Source organism: Oncorhynchus keta, chromosome 14, assembly GCF_023373465.1.
Source record: "Oncorhynchus keta strain PuntledgeMale-10-30-2019 chromosome 14, Oket_V2, whole genome shotgun sequence".
Taxonomy (NCBI): domain Eukaryota; kingdom Metazoa; phylum Chordata; class Actinopteri; order Salmoniformes; family Salmonidae; genus Oncorhynchus; species Oncorhynchus keta.
The window spans coordinates 32,247,320-32,270,712 of NC_068434.1; the positions used below are offsets into that span (position 1 = coordinate 32,247,320).

General features: G+C 42.7%; 1 protein-coding gene and 1 pseudogene across 5 annotated transcripts in view; one reads left to right on the forward strand and one right to left on the reverse strand.

Annotated features, from left to right (window-relative positions):
* The first annotated feature begins 288 nt into the window (after positions 1–288).
* On the forward strand, positions 289–7,887 carry LOC118393220 (L-serine dehydratase/L-threonine deaminase-like; annotated as a pseudogene).
* A 4,179-nt stretch (positions 7,888–12,066) lies between these two features.
* Positions 12,067–23,393, reverse strand: part of LOC118394061 (probable E3 ubiquitin-protein ligase HECTD4) — a 79,444-nt gene continuing 68,117 nt past the window's right edge. For all 5 annotated transcript variants that reach the window (XM_052461496.1, XM_052461494.1, XM_052461495.1 and 2 more), the window contains 8 exons: positions 19,825–19,944; positions 19,590–19,745; positions 19,392–19,495; positions 18,910–19,131; positions 17,369–17,535; positions 16,932–17,127; positions 15,380–15,602; positions 12,067–14,554 (listed from right to left, as the gene is read on the reverse strand). In XM_052461496.1, the coding sequence (XP_052317456.1) occupies positions 14,418–14,554; positions 15,380–15,602; positions 16,932–17,127; positions 17,369–17,535; positions 18,910–19,131; positions 19,392–19,495; positions 19,590–19,745; positions 19,825–19,944 (1,325 nt within the window). In that variant the 3' untranslated portion in view covers positions 12,067–14,417. The remainder of the gene's footprint in view (positions 14,555–15,379; positions 15,603–16,931; positions 17,128–17,368; positions 17,536–18,909; positions 19,132–19,391; positions 19,496–19,589; positions 19,746–19,824; positions 19,945–23,393) is intronic.

Genomic DNA, 23,393 nt, shown 5'->3' on the forward strand with positions numbered 1-23,393 from the left:
ACAATTTGGGAACATTACTTTAAATAGAACCTTGAGGAAACCTGTAGGAAAAGTTATTCTGAAGTATTGAAATTCCCACAGAGGAATGTTGCTTCTTAACGTTCTCATAACAATGTGAGAACGAGACCAAATAGAACCATGTGGAAACCTGTAGGAGACGTTATGCTGAAGCACTGAAATTCCCACAGAACAACGTTGTTTCTTAATGTTCTCTGAACTATTTGAGAACATTCCTAATGTGAAACTGGTTGGAGAAAGTTCCTAGAACATTACCAATATTGAAATTAAATGTAACCACGTTTTAACTTTTTGGAAACCTTCTGTTAAAGTAATGAAATACCAAGACAATTCCTTAAATGAGCTGAGAATGTTCCAAAGCCAAGCAACTATCCTGCACCATTCCCAGAAAGTTGTGGGAAGGTTGTAGGCTATGCAAAATAACCATAGGAAAACCACACTCTCACCAAGCTCTAAGAAACATATGGTTCTCAGAACATTATGTGCTAGCAGGGAGGCTACCTAGTGACAGTGGGGAGTTTGCCTACCATGTCTTCATTCCCTACACCTGTGTTTGTATTTGTTTAATGTGTGGTATTTATTCTAATCTAAACCACGTTGATCTTGAATATATAAAGAGTCTTCAAAACTCTGTGGAATGTTACTGCTTCCTTCTCACCCTTGATTGGCCTACCCTCAGTGGAAATGCTCTTTTCAGATTTCCTTCCATGGCCAGCAACACTTCTCAATACATACTGAATATGTGTTGAATTGTTCAATGTCCCCATGCATGCCGGACAGTTCGATACTTTCTGCCATTGCCTGTAGAGTTTTTTGACAGTATAATATTGAGGAATGTCTATGCATAACGGCATAGCTAGCCTATAGCAGGGGTGGGGGTATTATTTTGGGGTTAAAAAACACTCCAGGTCACGGAAACCGAGCCCAGGTCACTCTTGAATATATACAACTATATACAAATTATGTAGAAATTATAATGGACCTAAAAGTTTTCAAATAACTTCCCTTTTTCTGGACCGCAAATTGATTTTGACAAACAAATCATTCTGGAAAAAAATATGTGCAGCCTACAGCTGAAATTTGAAATCCCGATGTGGCTCTCGAGACAAAATTATTGCCCACCCCTGCCCTATAGCCTACTGGCCTATGTTGCAGGAACCTAAGGAGTCTAGAATTGACCCTTTCAATGTAAATAGCCTGCCACTCAAAGTTGTGCTCCTCATAGGAAATAGTCCATAGGCCTTTTTTCCTTTGTGTATTATCCTATATCATATTTTATGTTACACTTTAGTAGTTTAGCAAAGCAACTTACAGTAGTGAATGCATACATTTATATGTAATGTTGTTGTCCACAATTGAAATGGTCTATATTTACGCATGCATAGCCTATTTGCTTTTGGGCATATTTTAGAAAAATCATTTTTATTTGGGTATGTTAAGTATATTCAACACACGTGGGCCTACGTGGTATGCCCATAATAAACCTAAATTTGGTCCCACCAATACTGTCTCAGCACTCCGTTATTTAATCTCCAGTGGATAAAGTACACTGGCCACCAGAGGACGCTGCCAAAATACGTGTAGACCTGTCGTAGATGTCTCTGTCCTGAGCCTGGACTCCCTCTCTCAATGTGCCATCTTGTGTGTTAATTAACTGCACTGATACAACTTCAAGATAAAGATAGAATTGGGCTAAATGATAGTCCTAAACATTTATACAACAGGTCTAATATAAAAGGGCTTTGAATAAAGATATGCCTCCACATAGCCTAATTAACAGGGTTTAAGGGTCAGCATGCCACCTCAATGTAGTGGGTGTCTAACCCCTGGAAATGTTGCAAATTCCATGATAATGCAGACAACGCACACTGTGCGACCGCAATTTGCGCGCGCTCCAGGTAACACTCTATTATCTAAATCGTCACTATCTGTCCTAATAATGTCTTGTCGTAAACACTTGAGAAAAAGATTAGTTTAACATATTAGTTTAGATTCAGATTATGACTCTGACCAGTTTAGTTCACAACGTTCAGATGTCTAGGCTACTCAGCTCACTGAGATCAGACATTTAGGCTGCACATTTTAAAGTAGACAAATCAGATTGAACATTTATTTTCATGAATTGTTCATGAAACAGTTTGCGATCTGTATGCTTCTAGACTTTCCTATATTGAAACCGATAGCCTATATGATGCGTGACACGGTTGGGTATTGCGCGCACTACACAATCATAGAGAGATCACAAAGAGATACATTGTAGATCGCGTTTTGTTTTAGGTCTATTGGTGTCATTACAAGTGTATAATAATATACAATCAGTCCGCAACTTTTACACAGTCCTATTGTTTTATTAATGTCCTCACCATGGGGACAGTATTTGACAGAATGCCCATCATTGGCAGTGGTGGTTTATATTTTGTCCTCTGACCATGAACCTCTCCAGAAGCACGTGAAGTGTGTGACGTTTACCTAGTTCGAACTGCACATAACGAGTTGGGATTTTAGACATTGATCACGTTTCCAACATGTTTTTTCTTCTTCTCGTTCATCGACAGAGACTCGTACATTTTATGCTGAGACAGTAAAGGCTTTGTAGAAGACTACAATAATGTGCGTAATCGTTGAATAGCCTAGCGTAGAAGGGCTGTAATTTCACCATTTGGACACTTTTCAGATGTCATTTGATATAATAACTATATTTCAATGTTTGTATATAGATGTCCATGCATAACTTTAAAGATAATGCTTGGTCTAAAATATGTTGGTGCTATGTGTTTGAAAGTAGTTCAATAGTGTCCAGCAATGCATTTCTTAAGAGCATGATATATAGTCTATTTAACTTTGATATGTTGCAATGGGCTATTTTACTGTGAGTTGTCCATCCAGACAGCGATATTACGGTTCATACGGATCATTTATTCATGTGTTGTCATCAAAAATGTCTGAATATACTTGTTATAATGCATATCCTTGCGGGAGCAAATGTCATGTTGACGACGATTTAAACCTGCCTGATCAGGTTTAGCGTCGGATCAGGCAGGTTTGAGTTGTCAACATGACATTTGCTGCCGCTGAGCAGGTTCCACTCGTGGATATGTCACAGTCGAACCCGCCGCTTTTGGTAGTGCGGTGCAGAGTCAAAATAGTTGTGACTCTTTTGGCAATGGGGATGGTGTGGACCCCTGCAACAAGCCAGAGCAAAGGACACAGTGTAAAAATTGTCTGCTTGCAACATTTATCTATAGATTGACTGCCCAAAATTTTGATCCCATGATTAAATTATTAGTGGAGTAGTCAATAACGTGCGTAAAATGTCAATAAAACTAAAGCAAGGGACATAAAAGCAAGAGACACAACCGTGCATTTGTGCATTTGTGAATAAAAGCTTTCCTAATATAGGGAGTGGAAATAAGTCGAGGATAACGTTGTTTCCATTATACAAATTCTGAGCATCATCATTTCAGCATTAGCAATTTTGTATCTGTTTGATCTATTACATACTGTAGGCCTGGCATGATGTAAGCTCAGGTGTCCATTTAAGAGTTATGATACAGTTCCTATAGGCCCAGCAACTCTAAATATAATGTATCTTAATATGCAGGACAGTTACAAAATAAATGAATGTCCAAAGATATGTCTGTTTCATTATAATAAAACCCTATTTTGCTGTCATTTTGAGGTCAAGGTGATCAATTTTATTTAATGAAATTGACCACATCACCTTGGTATCTTAAATCAATACATTTGACAGAAATATACAATATATTATTTTGTCTTATACTTAGGCCTACTTATTAGAGGAAAAGGGGGTAAAATTCCTTATTCGGTGGCATAAGGTCTTACATCCCCACCTGTCTAGACTAAAGGAATTCGGGGTGTTGTGACAGAGGAGGAGTGCCCAATGGTGATTGGTTGCAGAGGGAGGTCGCTGCTGCCTAGCCCTCTACTGTAGGTATAAATCCACCAACTAGTTCTCATCAGGGAAAACTCTATTAAGGTAAAGTAAAACGTTTTGAAAATGATTCTTGCTTTGATTTTCTTGGTCGTAAAGCCTGAAACAGATGTGCTTGTTTGAATTATTCATATTTTCTGTTTATAGGGTCAGTGATTTTATACATTGTAAGTGCATTGAAAGAAAATTATAACACAGAATGAAATGAATTTGTAGTAGGAAATAGTCATGTAATTAATTATGCTATTATAAGCACCTGTCTGGTTGTTATAAGACACATTTACCACCAGTTGTTTTTCAGTATTCATCCCTGAGTTTCTATTATGTCTTAGATAGATTGTCAGTCTACTTCCTTGCTTGCATGTATATAGGTTTATGTTCATCTTCTTTCTCTAGTGCTAATATAGTGATATTGAACTCAACCTTTAATGAGGGTGATGTTCATTGATATGGAGCTCTTCCTCTGATGCTTGTATCCACTGCTGATCATTGTGAATAAACATAAACACTAAGTGCACAAACTTAGTTTATTGATGTTAAGCTCTTCCTCCATAGTTATATAGTTTTTTTTGGGGGGGGGGTTAATCCATTGTTTTTAGTAAAGTATACAATTATTGAATGTATTGAATTAATTGTGTGTACGTATTCATTGTTCACACTTGGAACAGAGATGAATTCCTCAACTTGTCTGTCCTCAGCTAGAGAAATGAAGAACCCACAGGAGAGAGCTCTTCACGTGGCCACCCCACTGAGGGAGAACCTTGCCCTAACCAAAGTGGCAGGCACCTCTGTCTATCTGAAGCTTGACTCATCCCAGCCCACAGGATCCTTCAAAATCAGGGGCATTGGACACCTTTGCAAGACAGTGAGTGAATCACCCATATCTACAGCTTCGGCTCATGAGTTGGGAGAGGGAAAGGATGTGGGTGGAGGGAGGGTAGGCTTGTGATAAGACTGGGGGATGGTGTTACATAATAGGTTGTGCTAGTACGCAGCAAATCAGTTGTGGGTTGGGGATGTGGATGTGGATGGTGAGGGGGATTGTGTATATATATATGTAGCATGTTCCCAGTAGGACCAGTCCAGACCAGTTTGAGGTCAGTCCAAGTCTGAACACCGGGTTATCATGGCAATGCGGGGGGGAGGTAGTATTTGTAATGTGGGGTTCTTCTTCTTCTCGTAAAGGGGAACAGAACTGTGAGTCATGTCATGTGCTCATTGTTGTCTTTCAGTGGGCCTAGCGAGGCTGTGAGAGATTTGTCTGCTGTTCAGGTGAGCAACTGATCACAGCCTTGCCTTGAAATCACCATTAAATGTTTTGTCACAATACAAGAAGCGTAACGTTATCTCAGAATTCCATAAGCTTATGGGCTCTTTCAGACAAGCACTATCTGTATAGTATCCATTTTCCTAAAGTGGCCGGTGTCATTGCTCCATCACAGGAGGAAATGCTGGTATGGCTGCAGCCTACTCTGCCCGTAAGCTTGGTGTACCTGCCACCATCGTCGTGCCCAGTGTCACACCAAAACCAACAGTGGAGAGGCTGAGGGACGAGGGCGCCAATGTGGTGATTCATGGCAAGACGCTGAATGAGAGGATTGAATATGGACAACAGCTTGTGGCCAACAACCCTGGATGGATCTTCATCTCTCCCTTTGATGATCCTCTCATCTGGTGAGTGACAGATGCCATATTCAATACACTTCCACAACATCAGTGTTGCTCTATTCTCTGTGTGTGTAATCTTAGTCATAGTAAGAGTGTTTTCCATGAAATTATGAGGAAAGCTAATAAGGGTTAAGAAACATTCCACTCTATTCCAATCCAAATGAAACTTTGCATCAAGGTATATTTTGTTATGTACATTTATGATGCATTGTATCCTGAGTGTTAACATGCTTTACTGAGTAAAACGTGTACATCATTCTCTATGCTATGATAGGATGATTGGCAGAATGGAGCAGGATATCTTATCATGCAATTGTGTGCTGGTGCTAACAAGGGGAGGGATTTCAGATCATTTAAACTGACAAGGTTACTGAACACTAATTATACACCTCAGCTGAATACACTTCATTGTTATCAGCAGCATTATAGTGGAACCTGCAGCCTATGTCTTTTCATGAACAATTTACAACGTAGATCAGTTTGAAAGATAGTGTTCCATTCCAACCAACATAGAACGCTGTATACAAAGCAGATTCTAAGGACTGTTTTGCAATGCATCATGACGTGCTTTGTGAATGAACACTCAATGTCTTTTCAATGTGTGTGTAGGGAGGTCCATATGTCTCTGGTGAAGGAGCTGGAGTCCGAGCTGCAGGAGAAGCCTGGTGCGATGGTGTTGTCTGTTGGCGGTGGAGGCCTCATGAACGGGGTTGTTGAAGGACTGCGCCGTGCCGGCTGGAACGATGTTCCAGTCATAGCCATGGAGACTGTGGGGGCACACAGTCTCAATGCTGCTATGAAGGCACACAGTCTCAATGCTGCTATGAAGGCTGGGAAGTTGATCACTCTGCCTGAGATCACAAGGTAAGAGTCACCCTCACACTGAGAGACCAGAGTCACTGAAACATTACAGCCAAACAGTCATATTTTAGCACAAAAAGGCGATCCCTGTGCACAATAACAATTCTATAATTTTCATCTCCACAGCATTGCCACCACGTTGGGCCTGACAAGAGTATCTGCACAGACCCTGAAACTTGCTAGTGAACACACAGTTTACTACGAGCTGGTCACCGACCAGGAGGCTGTCAAAGCTGTCGAGCGCTTTGTTGGTGAGTATAACATAACGTAGGCTACAGCTGTGTAGAGGGTCATATGATTACTATACCTAGACATGCCCACAAGCCTCTCTGACACAAAATTCCTCTTTCTCCCTCCTCCTCCAGACGATGAGAAGGTCCTGGTGGAGCCTGCGTGTGGCGCTGCCCTGGCAGCTGTGTACTGTGACATCATCCCCAGACTGCAGAAGGAGGGCAAGCTGGCGTGGAACCTGGGGTGCTCGTGGTGTGTGGAGGCAACAACATCAGCATGAAACAGCTCCAGAAACTGAAGAAGCAGCTGGGCATGTCATTTAGCTAGACAGACAGACGGCTTTGCGTCCTGCTTATCCTTTCTCCATCACTCCATTCCTCTATTACCCCGATCCTTCCAATTAAAGCTCCCCTACTCCATTGGGCACTACCAATAAGGGCATCCGAACAGGAGTCATGAACTCCATGGGGCCAAATCATTCCAGATTGTGTGCAGTATAGGGCTACTCTTGAACTCCTGAAAGGGGCTGACTGACTGAAGGATTAACTGACTACGGATTCATCAATAGCCTAATGCTACGGTAGATACGTATTGATTGGCATACAGATAATCTACTACTCTGGCAGTAGTAGTCTTTGAATTGAATAACCTAGATCCACAGGCAGCTGGTGGCACCTTGATTGGGGAGGAAGGTTTCATAGTAATGGCTGGAACGGAATCAATGGAATGGTATCAAACACATAGAAACCATGGTTTCTATGTGCTTGATAACATTCCATTGACTCCATTCCATCCATTATTATGAACCGTGCTCCCCTCAGCAGCCTCCTGTGCCTCGATCCCTCCAACTCAAATCTGAACCTCGAAGCCAGTTCAACTGCTTTTATAAAATGATTATTCCCCTCTAATCAGGGATTGATTTAGACCTGGGACACCGGGTGGGTGCAATTAATTATCCAGTATAACTGAAAGCCAGCAGTAATCCAGACCTCGTAGGTTAAGAGTTGAATAACCTTGACCTAGATGATTAACTTAACTAAGTTAACCAAGTAGAGTTGTATTGTTGTTTGTATTTAGAATGTTTTATGTTCATGCAAAATATACCTTTGGTTGTATTTTCTTCTCCCTCTATTGTACTGTATGAGTGATATTTAAAAATAAATTATATTTATTTTTCCTGAATATCCTGTCTGGAACACCTTTTCTGATAATCTGTTATAATTAGATGCATTTAATTGGCCAGTCATATGGTTCACTGCAGGCCAGGGGATCAATCCTAAAAATGATATATTGAAGCACTCAGCATTTGAAGGTATGACATATCACCGACCTATCCATGACCACCACTGTGAAGACATGTGGCTTTTTAAACCGTTTATCATTGATATACCAAAATAACACCATACCATGCCAGATTGACTTTGCTAATAACCATGGCAGGTGAAATTAAATTACAGTGTAATTACATTGTCTTCTAAAGAGAAATTTGGTGATATCTGGTCACAACCAGTTCTGGTATGACATAACAAAAGTGTCTAGTAAGAAGGCATGTTACGCTGCAAAACTATTTTGACAAGTCTAGCTTAAAGTTATAATCAATATATCTTGGTTCAGGTGTCCTCTAAGATCCTGTCATGTTCGTTATAAAGATCGGACCAAGGCGCAGTGTGGTATGCGTACATTCTTATTTAGCTAAAGAATGAACACTGAACAAACTAATGAAACGTGAAGCTATACAAACAAGTGCTGACAGGCAACTACACATAGACAAGATCCCAACAAACACCAAAGGGAAAATGGCTACCTAAATATGATCCTCAATCAGAGACAACGATAAACAGCTGTCTCTGATTGGGAACCATATCAGGCCAACATAGAATTACAAAACCCCCTAGACCTACAAAACCCAAGATATACAAAAACCCTAGACATCCAAAAACTAGCGTACCCACCCTAGTCACACCCTGACCTAACCAAAATATAAAGAAAACAGAGATATCTCAGGTCAGGGCGTGACAGATCCCTACATTTACAGGGTCATAAAACCCTTATAAAGGACCAAATCAAATCATCAAATCAAATCTAATTTTATTTGTCACATACACATGGTTAGCAGATGTTAATGCGAGTGTAGCGAAATGCTTGTGCTTCTAGTTCCGACAATGCAGTAATAACCAACAAGTAATCTAACTAACAATTCCAAAACTACTGTCTTATACACAGTGTAAGGGGATAAAGAATATGTACATAAGGATATATGAATGAGTGATGGTACAGAGCAGCATAGGCAAGATACAGTAGATGGTATCGAGTACAGTATATACATATGAGATGAGTATGTAAACAAAGTGGCATAGTTAAAGTGGCTTGTGATACATGTATTACATAAGGATGCAGTCGATGATATAGAGTACAGTATATACGTATGCATATGAGATGAATAATGTAGGGTAAGTAACATTATATAAGGTAGCGTTGTTTAAAGTGCCATTAAACCCCTACAACTCATCCAGAACGCCGCAGCCCGTCTGGTGTTCAACCTTCCCAAGTTCTCTCACGTCACCCCGCTCCTCCGCTCTCTCCACTGGCTTCCAGTTGAAGCTCGCATCCGCTACAAGACCATGGTGCTTGCCTACGGAGCTGTGAGGGGAACGGCACCTCAGTACCTCCAGGCTCTGATCAGGCCCTACACCCAAACAAGGGCACTGCGTTCATCCACCTCTGGCCTGCTCGCCTCCCTACCACTGAGGAAGTACAGTTCCCGCTCAGCCCAGTCAAAACTGTTCGCTGCTCTGGCTCCCCAATGGCACTCCCTCACGACGCCAGGACAGCGGAGTCAATCACCACCTTCCGGAGACACCTGAAACCCCACCTCTTTAAGGAATACCTAGGATAGGATAAAGTAATCCTTCTCACCCCCCTTAAAAGATTTAGATGCACTATTGTAAAGTGGCTGTTCCACTGGATGTCATAAGGTGAATGCACCAATTTGTAAGTCGCTCTGGATAAGAGCGTCTGCTAAATGACTTAAATGTAAATGTAAATGTAATTAGTATTTGGTAGGATTGCCATTAAATTGTTTAACTTGGGTCAAACGTTTCAGGTAGCTTCCCACAATAAGTTGGGTGAATTTTGGACCATTCCTCCTGACAAAGCTGGTGTAACGGAGTCAGGTTTGTAGGCCTCCTTGCTCGCACACACTTTTTCAGTTCTGCCCACACATTTTCTATAGGATCGAGGTCAGGGCTTTGTGATGGCCACTCCAATACCTTGACTTTGTTGTCCTTAAGCCATTTTACCACAACTTTGGAAGTATGCTTGGGGTCATTGTCCATTTGGAAGACCCATTTGCGACCAAGCTTCAACTTCCTGACTGATGTCTTGAGATGTTGCTTCAATATATCCACATCATTTTCCCACCTCATGATGCCATCTATTTTGTGAAGTACACCAGTCCCTCCTGCAGCAAAGTACCCCCACAACATGATGCTGCCATCCCTGTGCTCCACGGTTGGGATGGTGTTCTTCCGCTTGCAAGCTTCCCCCTTTTTCATCCAAACATATCAATGGTCATTATGGCTAAACAGTTTTATTTTTGTTTCATCAGACCAGAGGACATTTCTACAAAAAGTATGATCTTTGTCCCCATGCACAGTTGCAAACCGTAGTCTGTATTTTTTATGGCGGTTTTGGAGCAGTGGCTTCTTCCATGCTGAGCGGCCTTTCAGGTTACGTTGACATAGGAACCGTACCCGTTTCCTCCAGCATCTTCACAAGGTCCTTTGCTGTTGTTCTGGGATTGGTTTGCACTTTTCGCACTAAAGTACATTCATCTCTAGGAGACAGAATGCATCTCCTTCCTGAGCGGTATGACGGCTGTGTGGTCCCATGGTGCTATACTTGCGTACTATTGTTGTACAGATACATGTGGTACCTTCAGGCATTTGGAAATTGCTCCCAAGAATGAACCAGACTTGTGGAGGTCTATAGTTATTTTTCTGAGGTCTTGGCTGATGTCTTTTGATTTGCCCATGATGTCAAGCAAAGAGGCACTGAGTTTGAAGGTAGGCCTTGAAATATATCCACAGGCACACCTCCAATTGACTCAAATGATGTCAATTAGCCTATCAGAAGCTTCTAAAGCCGTGACATAATTTTCTGGAATTTTCCAAGCTGTTTAAAGGCAGTCAACTTAGTGTATGTAAACTTCTGACCCACTGGAATTGTGATACAGTGAGTTAGAAGTATCATGCACAAATTATGTCAAATGTTCAGTTGGGTCTGGATGGTTACACTTAGTGAGAATGTGCTTTGGCCAGGTCACCTTGTTGCTCCTCTAATCCTATGTGTCCCTGCCTGAGATAACGGAATACGCTGGAAGTCAAACTTTTTCCCCCTCCCTCATCCAATTGGCCGGTCAGAGGGCTGTGACCCAGTTATCTTTCCTCATTGGCTGACAGGTTGTTAAAAAGGAGGCAGCAGGCCCTGGGTCTTGAGGTGATCAGCCAACTGTGAAAGAGGCCCTCTGATGACAGGTTTCGTTCCCCCTTTCAAATGACCCAAACTACCTTAAGAGTCCCGGCACAAAACATTCTCAGAATTCCTAACATGCAGCCCAAGATACACGCAGTCTGGGCTTTATATAGCATGCAACCGAGCACAATATGTAGCGTACCAAAGGGTGGAGTGGGGGTGACAGTTGTCAGACAGGCACAGATGCAGCTGGAACTGGCCTGGCACTTGCTGTTCTGAAAAGGTGTCTGGTTTATTTAGCAGGCTTGGGTGATGTAACACGTGTTGGAGTTGGGACTAGCTAGGGCCCTTAGATAAAACACACATCAGAAGGATGGCAATAAGGAAGCAGAGTAGCCAGCTTCATCTGTCATGATCAGCACCCAGTCTTTCACACAATGGTCTGTGGGGACATAAGATAACCAGATCCTTTATCTTTCAAAATGCTTGAGATTTTGTTGATGTGTGAAAAGCATCACAATTTATCTGACAGGCTATTCTTTGGCAAACACACATTTGAGCAAAGAATGTCAGATTAAGTGGATTTACACTGTGATTAAATGCCAGTGAATGTGGCTGGGGGGGAAAAAAACACTCAAATAGAAGAAAATTATAATATATCAAATACTGACAAACCTTTTGACCTCCTTGGGAGCGTCGGGGCATCCACCATGGCTCTCCACTTCAACTTTTTCAGCGCGAGGGCTTTTGGCTCTTGCCAGGATGTTCTCTTTCCATGTGGGTTGTCGTCCAGCGCCTGTCTTATGTTTGTTTAAATATTCGTGTGTGTGTCCTGACAAGAGCAATAAGTCAACAAAACATGCTTACATCAAGACATGTTTTATTGTGACACAGAAATCTCAAACTCCATCTTATCCTTTACCCCTGTATAGTCCATTTTAAAGATCTGTGTTATGTTTGATGTGCAGAGGTAAGACAGTAAAAGTTAATTTAATGCAACCATAAATAATTGTAATAAATATCAAGTAAATGTACAGAACACATTTTCTTATCTCAACACCTCTTCGTATGAATGTCCTTTGTAATGGTCTGTTCTACTCCTCCAAAAGAGGTCGGAATAGAAGGAGCGTCCTTGTTAGCAGCGATTTACCCTTTAAAAGAACAAAACCAAAACTAAATTGGCAAGCAATCCAAACATCCATCTCAAATATTTTGCGGTAACTGTCGTTGTGTTCTTCAGGTCCTGTCCAAGTCAAACGGCTGTTTTACTCACACAAGAAAACATGTTTCACCATGGAGTAGAAGAGAATGAGTGATAGAATCCATCTGAGTTACAAGACATCAGGGCCGGACGACTGCATTTGGGGCCCCGGGGGAACCGACGTCCCCAAAAACATAATGCATTTCAACACAGTAAGCCATGGTGCAGAGAAAAATGTGCAGTTTTATAATGATATTCTACACATTTTGTCATGAGGCTAAGATTTTTTTTTTTGCAGTGTTAAAGCGAATTTCCTGCAATTCTACATGTTTTGCCAAGGGGCTAAGATAAGATTTTCCCATTTTAAAGCTAATTTCCTGCAATTCTACACATTTTGCTATCATATGCTATTTTTTGGAGGGGGGGGGGGGTTGCCCTGCGTGCCCGTTCGGTAATCCGGCCCTACAAGACATTAAGGTGATATATTACTGGTCATTTCAAAATTTGTAAAAAATTTAAAACCAACAAACTGGATATCCAATAAAGAATATCCTAGTTAGCTCATTTTTAAATAATATTTTTTCCCTGGAAGAATAGTGCAGAAAAAAATAAATAATAATTGGTGAAGTGATGCAACAATTTTTAAAAAACTGCCATCAAATATAACGTAGAAGTATGTTTAAATGTTTTCTTTACACAGCTAAACATTTTGGTTATGGGTAAAATAAAACAAAAAAACAAACAGAAATCCTGCTCATTCGTCACAGGAAATCTATAAAAAGGCAAAATGAAAGTGAATTCGACCCCCTGGTGTGTGTATTGTGTGTTGGGCAAGGGGAGTCAGCCCACATTCAGTAGCAGTAGCACACAAGCAGCTCAGGAGAACATCTCTTTCTCATTTCTCAAGAAACACAGGTTTCACAACCTGAAATGCAAGTATAGGAGATCTGGAAACACAGAAGGCCAGATCCGGCAACCAGGTAGAGCTTTTAGTCTGGTAGTCCAGCTTCAGTGTACGTGATTTTACCCTTCTGCCACAGCTACTAGGATACCTTAAACTCAAAACTGCAACTTAATAGATTAAAATGACTTTTTACATTACTTATATACCCTCTTAATAGATTTGAATAAAATATATTCAATGTATAATATAGGCAGATAGCTAGTTTTGTCCTTTAGCAGTCCAACTTTACAGGCAGTAACTATATAATGTCCTATACAGCGCTTGTCAAGGTTTTGAATGCAGAGAGCTGAACTGGTAATAAATAGGCAGCATCATAGTAGTCCACTTAATATCTAAAATGAACTCTAACATCAAACAATACTCAACTCTTGCTTCCAGAGGAATATTTGGGGTTCCCTTTTCACACAGAGCCTCCCTCTCCCCTTTTTGAGGAAGTGCTGCTTGTGGTAAAGGCATGCCTTAGAAAGATAGTCCCCTCTGGTAGTGAGTGGGAGGGGAACTGTAAGGACCTCTGAAAGAGACGGAGGATAGGAAGAATAAAGAAAAGTGAGGGGAAATAAGGTGGAAGAGATTAACTTCCCTAATAAACAATAATGGTATGTGCCCTGTCACAGCTCCCTCCCACGCGGTGTAGTAATCAAAGAGTTACCTCAATGTCACTTCAAAACTCAGTGCAACCAGAAGAGACACCAACATCAGTGTCAAGGCAAGTGGGGCTGAACTCCCCTACATCAGGTCTGAAAACATGAGTCAAAACACACTCCTGAAAGGCTCAACCTGATTACAATGTTATTGAAATGAAGCGCTGGTACAAAGCCAAACATAAAACAAGCCGAGAAATGAAAAGCTTCAGTGTGTTCTTGGTAAAGCAGGCTGGCCTTCTGTTCTGTGGGTAGTCCCAGCTGAAGGTCCAGGAGAGGGCAGGGGTAAAGGTGGGTGGGGGATGGGGTGATGAAAGGGTTGGGCTGTATGGGTAAGAAATAGTAGGGTTGGTGTTGAAGCTGCATTATTATTATATGGAGGTGGTGTACTCCATCCATCAGGTCCCTTTAGCCGCTGAGAGGGTCCTCACGGTAGTGGATGGAGTAGCGCAGCTTCTCCAGCATCACATCCAGGGAGCTGTACTGGGGCAGCTTCACCATAAACATACAGGTCTCCACCCGGATGTAGCGAGAGTCTGGCGAACCTGGAAACCACACAAATAGGTAAACATACTGTAGGAAGAAAAAGCAGCTTAAACATTAAAAGGAGCAACATGTAATATTTTAGGCCTAAATTGTATTTCTTCATGGATTTTGCAGGTGGAAATGTCACACATATATATTATTAATTAATAATAATAATATAACCTTTAACAAATGTAACATCTCAAGTGCACTTCTACCATGTTCAAATTAATCTGCAGAGAGTATTATGTAGTCTAGGAAGTTATTTTCAATCAATCCCATGTTCTTCATGTTAATAATGGCCCATACCTCTAATCATTCATTTTTTATTCAACCTTTACTTAACTAAGCAAGTCAGTTAAGAACAAATTCTTATTTACAATGACAGCCTAACCCGGAAAAACCCGCCCCTAACCCAGAAGCTACATGTGCTCTAATCTAAATGTGTAGTTCCTACTGCTGTGATTGGAGTCTGACTTGGTGTAAAATGTTTTTGGGAGTCGTGTCCAAAATGTGGGGTAAAAAGTCCTTTGAGCAGTTCCAAAAATCTTCATTGGAGCCTGATAAACTACAAGCCGATAAACAGTTCCCTTACTTGAAGCCTATACAGTTGGCCTAATACACACAGCAGAGTTGTGAGGTAATTCGTTTTAAGAAAACCGCTCTGTATCTTCTCCCCATAGAACAACCCCTACTAATTTCCAGACATAATAAATCCAGGAAGGGTAAAAAATATTCAATAATTCCAAGGTTTGAAGACAACAGATCAGATAGCAACACGAGTGACCGACTTGTATCTCTCTATGACACACACACACCACACACAGACTTTTCCCAGGACTTACCTGCTGCCCCGTCCGAAGGGGCGATCTTCATGGGGTAGGGGGGTACGTGGGCGGTGTCCGGGCCCCCGTCCTTGCAGGGGCAGGTAAAGGGGATGCGCTCCTGGTTGCAGGCAAACTTTATGAACTTGCAGAGCTCCTCCTGGGTGAACATCTCCAGGGCCGTCCAGAAGAACTCAATGTGCTGGTCTGTCTCCATCAGACCCACCTGGTACATGGTGTGGGCCTACGAAGGGAGAGATAACAGGGGTTCAGGCAAAAGGGCCAATGATGAGACTCTCCTAGGTAAAGACATTCACTATTACTGCCGTCCAAAAATAGTGATTTCTTCGCATTTCTCTATACCGAGACCAGGGTAAAAAAAATACAAATAATTGTAGCACTGGTGCTCCTAACTTAGAGAAGTTAGGAGCACCACAAAATGTAGGAGCACCAGAAAAGTATTTAAAAAAAAAATGTTTATTGAGATATAGCCGACATTGGGCCTATATGAATCCTGCTTATTTTTAAAGCACATCTCCTGAGGAAAATATCAATTTTCCTTTCTTTCTGTGCCACCAAAAGTTTGCATATACTTGTAAAAGTTACCAGCGCTGCACGATATGGGCAAAAAAATAGAACTGATTTTTTTTAACCAAATCTTGTGATTTGATTTGCGATATAAATCAAAACACTTTGGTGAACTGTTGAAATCATAGAAATAGAATGCTTATTCTAATTCTATGGTTGGTGTTGTTTGGCATGACAACAAATGAAAAAGCCAGATAGGAGGGTAGGAACCAAAGTGTTGGTCAGTGTTTCCCAGGGGGCTCTAAACACATTTGAATAGATTTTGCATTTAGACAAACATTTTAGAATAATCCATCAGATTCAAAACATGCCGTTGCACAAACACACTGATCTACACCACCACCGGTAGCAACCTGTATTAGAGCTAACATTTGCTTTGCACTAGCTAGTACATTGATCTAAATGGCATTTAGTTAGCCAAAAGCTAGTTAGCTATAAGCATTTGTGATTAGTATTATTTTAGGCACATGCCAACTAACAGAGATAGAGAAAACATGTAGATTCATATTTAGAAGCAACTTGGAAAGCAGCATCATTCTTGTTTTGGAAAAATATATTGTTTGCATGAATTGACAACATGTTGAGAAAACAAACAGTAAGGAGTAACTGTGCTGGCTGCTTGACTGCCATGGGGCGGGGCTCAGGTGTGTGGCCCGGGAACTGGAAGCAAGCAGCCGTGGGAGGCAGTCTGTCTTTTTTTAGCAGCTTAGAGAAGAGTGTTGCGGCCAAATATTGTTACACATTGAATTTTTGGAGGACTTTCTGTAAGTCGCACTGGCGTCCCAAAATAAAACTACAGGTCGCACAGCAAAATATTATGTCACTTACGCAACCAAATTGGTCGCACTTTAGAGCCCTGGCTGTGACTATTACTTCTTACTGGTGGATAAGGATGAGGGCAGTGGAGTGTTGATTGGAGCGTCCTAGGGTTTCAGAAGGGGGTGTGTACAGCAGGTTTGAGGTGGCAGGTGTATGCGTCAGCTACCTTGAGGAACTCCAGGTTGATGTAGGGCAGGCCACAGGTTCGTAGATCCACCTCCAGGGGGCTGAGCATGGTAAGGAGCTGCAGGGGGATGATGGAGCCCAGGCCCGCTCGCACCGCTGTCATACACTCCACATTCTGAAGCTCCTGCAGACGCAGGCCCCGCACTGCTCGCGCATACACATCCTTATTCTCCCAACTACACACACACACACACACACACACACACACACACACACACACACACACACACACACACAGTGTAGAGGGATAGAGGGGTTAAACAGAGATAACACAATCTGTCAAAGTCAGAAAGTAGACGACATGAGCAAAATTATTTTTAGAGAAGAACTGATGGGTAAAGGGAATCATAGTACATCAACAGAGACCCATGTGAACTGAACAAATTGCCTGGCCATAGAGGCAGAATGTCCCTATACCTGACACTGAGGTTGTGTCCCCCTTGGCACAGCTCCACCTCCTCTCCGGTCATGGTGATGTAGGTGAAGGTGCAACAGGGCCGGCTGGGGGAGTCGGGGCTTTCTCCTGAGTGGTGCTGGGACGAGATCTCTGCACACAGGGCCTCCAGATCATCCTCCTCACTCACCTGGGGGGCAGAGGGCAAGGGTTGTGTAGAGGACAATGGAACACTGACCTTGGGGACAAGAGGGGACAGTGGAATGGAGAAACTACAGTCTGGATGTGAACTGTAGAAAGCAGTGACCGTAGGGACAGTATAGAGTTACAGTAGAAAGGGATTGGTCAATAGGCTAGCTACTTGCTGAACCATGGAAAACCTGCTTCACCAGTTCTGATTAGTTGTTTAGATGAAGACTCATCTCTTCAGTGGGTCATATGATGGAGTGTTGTCTGGCCCAGGAGTGTGAAGGTGAACGGAAAGGCTCTGGCGCAACGAACCGCCCTTGATGTCTCTGCCTGGCCGGTTCCCCTCTTTCCACTGGGATTCTCTGACTCTAACCCTATTACAGGGGCTGAGTCACTGGCTTACTGGTGCTCTTTCATGCCGTCCCTAGGAGGGGTGAGTCACTTGAGTGGGTAGAGTCACTGATGTGATCTTCCTGTCTGGGTTGGCGCCCCCCCTTGGGTTGTTCCGTGGCGGAGATCTTTGTGGGCTATACTCAGCCTTGTCTCAGGATGGTAAGTTGGTGGTTGAAGATATCCCTCTAGTGGTGTGGGGGCTGTGCTTTGGCAAAGTGGGTGGGGTTATATCCTTCCTGTTTGGCCCTGCCCGGGGGTATCATCGGATGGGGCCACAGTGTCTCCTGACCCCTCCTGTCTCAGCCTCCAGTATTTATGCTGCAGTAGTTCATGTGTCGGGGGGCTAGGATCAGTTTGTTATATCTGGAGTACTTCTCCTGTCTTATCCGGTGTCCTGTGTGAATTTAAGTATGCTCTCTCAAATTCTCTCTTCCTCTCTCTCGGAGGACCTGAGCCCTAGGACCATGCCTCAGGACTACCTGGCATGATGACTCCTTGCTGTCCCCAGTCCACCTGGCCGTGCTGCTGCTCCAGTTTCAACTGTTCTGCCTGCAGCTATGGAATCCTGACCAGTTCATCGAATGTGCTACCTGTCCCAGACCTATTATTTGACCATGCTGGTCATTTATGAACATTTGAACATATTGGCCATGTTCTGTTATAATCTCCACCTGGCACAGCCAGAAGAGGACTGGCCAGCCCTCATAGCCTGGTTCCTCTCTAGGTTTCTTCCTAGGTTTTGGCCTTTCCTAGCCAACGTGCTTCAACACCTGCATTGCTTGCTGTTTGGGGTTTTAGGCTGAGTTTCTGTACAGCACTTTGAGATATCAGCTGATGTACGAAGGGCTATTTAAATGAATTTGATTTGTTTCTGGTCAGAGCTTTCAAAATCACCCGTCCTTTTTCCAGAAAGAGGAGTCACTACATTACACGTATCAATGACACTGCCCATATGACTGTCTATATGACGACTGTCTCTTACACTCTCAATCTTCTTGACGTAGTTGTATGTGAGCAGATCGGCCTCCTGCAGGTCCTGCTCTGGGTCCAGGGGCTCACCCACCAGGCCCTTCCAGAAGGAGCCCAGCAGGTCCAGGGGCAGGGGCACGTCTGCTCGGATGGCGATGCCCAACAGCTGGCCAAAGAAGTGCAGCAGCTGCTCCTCCGCATAGCTGATCGGACAGGGCGTCAGAATATACTTCCCCTTTGGAACAAATCGGCACAAAAGCACCACAATCAAGTTAGACCCTTCTAGCCTATCAGTAAAGCTGTGATCATTGCCCATGCAGTGCTCAACTGGTTTGCAATCTAGACATGGTTCATACTCCTAGTATATACTGTGGGGAGCAGGATTAATACAAATGTACACAAACTATTTGGACATTATTTTCTCCCTGGTGTTAAAATGGTGCTGCAACCAGGGCTTACTGAGGGAGAAGGCAGATTGGCGTGTCACTACAATACCTTGTTGCGGTTGGCTGCTACACTGGGACAGGGGAGCAGCAGGGAGAGGGCAGAGCTCTGGAGTTCCTTACACACTTGCCACAGGAAATGACGGAAAGAGCCGCCTGGGGAGACACAGAGGTCAGGGATCAACAGACAATGTTTCACCTGCAGTCTGATCCAAGCAGACAAAGTTAGTGGAAGAAGGTTAATACTAACTGGTGCCGTGGACCTCCTCTCCAGTGAAGCGGATGTTGAAGGCATAGGTGGGGTCTCCTCCGCTGGCCAGCTTCACACACAGCTGGGACGAGGGCACACAGGCCAGCTGGCGTGCCGCCTGGCAGAAGTAGGTGTTCTCTGATGAAGGGATCTCTCCTGGAGAAGCACACACACCATCAACACTCAAAGTAGAGGGCATAACGTGAATGAACGTAAAACAGCACTATGAGCTCACCTCCTACAATCTCCAGGGGGTCCAGTGTGATCTCGGGGGCAGCGTGGTCTGCAGTCCGCTGTACTGTGGCGTTCAGCACCTGGTTCATCACTATCACTTTGGTATCATAGAACACCAATCCTGCATAGAGATAGGGTGGAGGTAGAATGGGTGGAAGGTAAGCAAGCTTTAATCCAGTTCATATTAGATATTCAAGGTTTAAACAAACACGAAATTCCGAGATCCGACCCAGGACCAGAGCAGGTCCGGGTCATAAATTCCGAATTGTCTCGTATTTGGTCTGATAATTACCATGAGCCTCGGGTATGTGCAAATCAAATTGATTTAACAACTGGACCCAATTGGCCCTGTACTCTGTTAATTTAGTGTTTGTGTGATGAGAACTGCCTTATTATCAGTGTCAGTCAATTGTAATTCAATAAAACATATAGCTTATGCCCAGCTGAAAATGGTTCCGGATGCTCACCTCATGTGTGCCTACTGCTGGGGAGGATAGTAAGAAGACTAAAAGGGGCCTTGGCCTAGGCTACTGTTGATTGCCAAGTGCTTTTTCATTGATGTAAAACCAAAAGTTAGAGAAGAAAGAGTAGAGTGAAAAGAAACCGACAAAGGGAATGTCCCCGGGGACGTTTTAATATTGTAGTGGACAAAGATGAGAAGAATATTGGTGCGGCCAAATGGACTGTGCACAACTCGCAATTCAGGTTTTATGCAATTTTCTACCTTTTATTTATTTTCTTATTTATTGTCAAATGTTTAGTCATTACTATCATCATCATTGTAAATCATTATTATTATACGCCTATTTAATCATCTAAACCAGTTCTCTAAACAGCCTACGCAAAAAGTGTTTTGTTTCGTTTTGCTGAGACATTTGTTGGCTAAATCATGTTCTGTCTTTTTAATTTTGTGCTTTGTATTTAGTTTAAGGTTAAAAGCAGGCTTGTTGTAAAATGAGTAGTAGTAGCCTATTGCTGTCATTTGTTAGGTAGGCCTACAGTAAGCAATCGCCGTTGTTGGTTATAGCCGCAATATAGGCCTAGCCTGTTAACTTTTTTGACGGTTTTATTCTGTTGAGACATTTGTTGGCCAAATTAAGTTCCAGTTGTAATGTGTTTGCCGCAATATAATAGAATTACCAGTAGGCCCACTATGCTACTTGGATTCAAACCATGAAAAGGAAAAACCAAAAGATGCTAAACTTAATTGAATGCCACAATAAAATAACCTGTTCGTATTATATATAGTTAAGACACTTGGTGAAGGTTTGGTGTGCTATGGCTATCATTAGCCTTTGCTACTGCAGGCCTGTGAAGGCAATGCGTGCGCAACAGCACTCCAACTGACTGACAGTTTCCTTTAATCTAACAAGAGAATGCTCTTTGGACCTCTTGACGTTATCCACATTTTGTTAGGTTATAGCCTTATTCTAAAATGTACTAAATCTTTTTTCCCCCTCATCAATCTACACAGAATACCCCATAATGACAAAGCAAAAACAGGTTTTTAGAAATATTTGCAAATTTACTACAATATTACACTTACGTAAGTATTCAGACCTTTTACTGTTGAAGCACCTTTAGCAGCGATTACAGCCTCAAGTCTTCTTGGGTATGTATGACACTAAACGCTTGGCACACCTGTCCCAAAACCACTCCTGGCTCGGGTTGGCTGTGAGCTTAGGGTCGTTGTCCTGTTGAAGGTGAAACTTCAGCCCAGGTCTGAGGCCCTGAGCGGTTTTCATTAAGAATCTCTGTACTTTGCTTCTTTCATCTTTTCCTCGATCCCGACTACTCTCCCAGTCCCTGCCTCTGAAAAACATCCCCACAGCATAATGCTGCCACCACCATGCTTCTTGGTCAGAGTCTTTAGGTACCTTTTGGCAAACAAAAGTGGGCTTTCATGTGCCTTTTACTGAAGAGTGGCTTCCGTCTGGCGTACTCTACCATAAAGGCTTGATTGGCGGAGTGCTGCAGAGATTGTTGTCCTTCTGGAAGGTTCTCCCATCTCCACAGAGGAACGCTAGAGCTCTGCCAGAGTGACTATCGGGTTCTTGGTCACCTCTCTCAACAAGGTCCTTCTCCCTCGATTGCGCCGTTTGGCCAGGCGGCCAGTTTCAGGAAGAGTCTTTGTAGTTCTAAACTTCTTCTATTTAAGAATGATGGATGCCACTGTGTTCTTGGGGACCTTCAATGCTGCAGAAATGTTTTGGTAACCTTCCCCAGATCTGTGCCTCGACACAATCCTGTCTCGGAGTTCTACGGACAATTCCTTCGACCTCATGGCTTGGTTTTTGCGCTAACATGCACTGTCAACTGTGAGACCTAATATTGACAGTTGTGTGCCTTTCCGAATCATGTCAAATCAATTGTGTGTAGATTAACGAGGATTTGAATTTGAATTTATTCCATTTTAGAGTAAGTCTGTAACGTAACAAAATGTGGAAAAACTCAAGGGGTCTAAATAGTTTCGGAAGGCACTGTATGTACAGCAGTAGTAGCATATCTGAAAAGTATAAAGAAATCTGTCGATGTCGGGAACATAGCGCTGGCATATCTCCATCTGTATTTCAGTCGCTCTAGGGCTATGCGTAAGCATGTCTCCCTTAACCCTTAGCCCCCGCGAAAATCTAACTAACATAAAAAATACCCATCAAAATCTGTCTGTTTAAGCTAGAGATATGTTATTTTTTGCATGGGCCTGCGTCTCAATAAACCGCATCCACCGATATCGACCTTCCGCATCTGCGGTGAAAGGTGGCAGAGCAACTGTAGAGCGGTGTTTGTCAGACCTTGAGACATCTACGAAAATCGGTCTTTTCACAAAATCGCATGTAGCGTCGAAACAGTTTGGACTATTGAAAGTTTGGATTGAAAAACGAGACTCTCAAACACAATTGTATTCTCTAGGACGCCCACAAGCCTCACAAGACTCGTCTGAAGGTCCCCAGTACCAGTTTAAAGTAATTATGGAAGTATATATGGAGATAGTTTAGAGCCTAAAATATGGGGATATTTCTCTTAGATACAGTGCCTTGCGAAAGTATTCGGCCCCCTTGAACTTTGCGACCTTTTGCCACATTTCAGGCTTCAAACATAAAGATATAAAACAATTTTTTTGTGAAGAATCAACAAGTGGGACACAATCATGAAGTGGAACGACATTTATTGGATATTTCAAACTTTTTTAACAAATCAAAAACTGAAAGATTGGGCGTGCAAAATTATTCAGCCCCCTTAAGTTAATACTTTGTAGCTCCACCTTTTGCTGCGATTACAGCTGTAAGTCGCTTGGGGTATGTCTCTATCAGTTTTGCACATCGAGAGACTGAATTTTTTTCCCATTCCTCCTTGCAAAACAGCTCGAGCTCAGTGAGGTTGGATGGAGAGCATTTGTGAACAGCAGTTTTCAGTTCTTTCCACAGATTCTCGATTGGATTCAGGTCTGGACTTTGACTTGGCCATTCTAACACCTGGATATGTTTATTTTTGAACCATTCCATTGTAGATTTTGCTTTATGTTTTGCATCATTGTCTTGTTGGAAGACAAATCTCCGTCCCAGTCTCAGG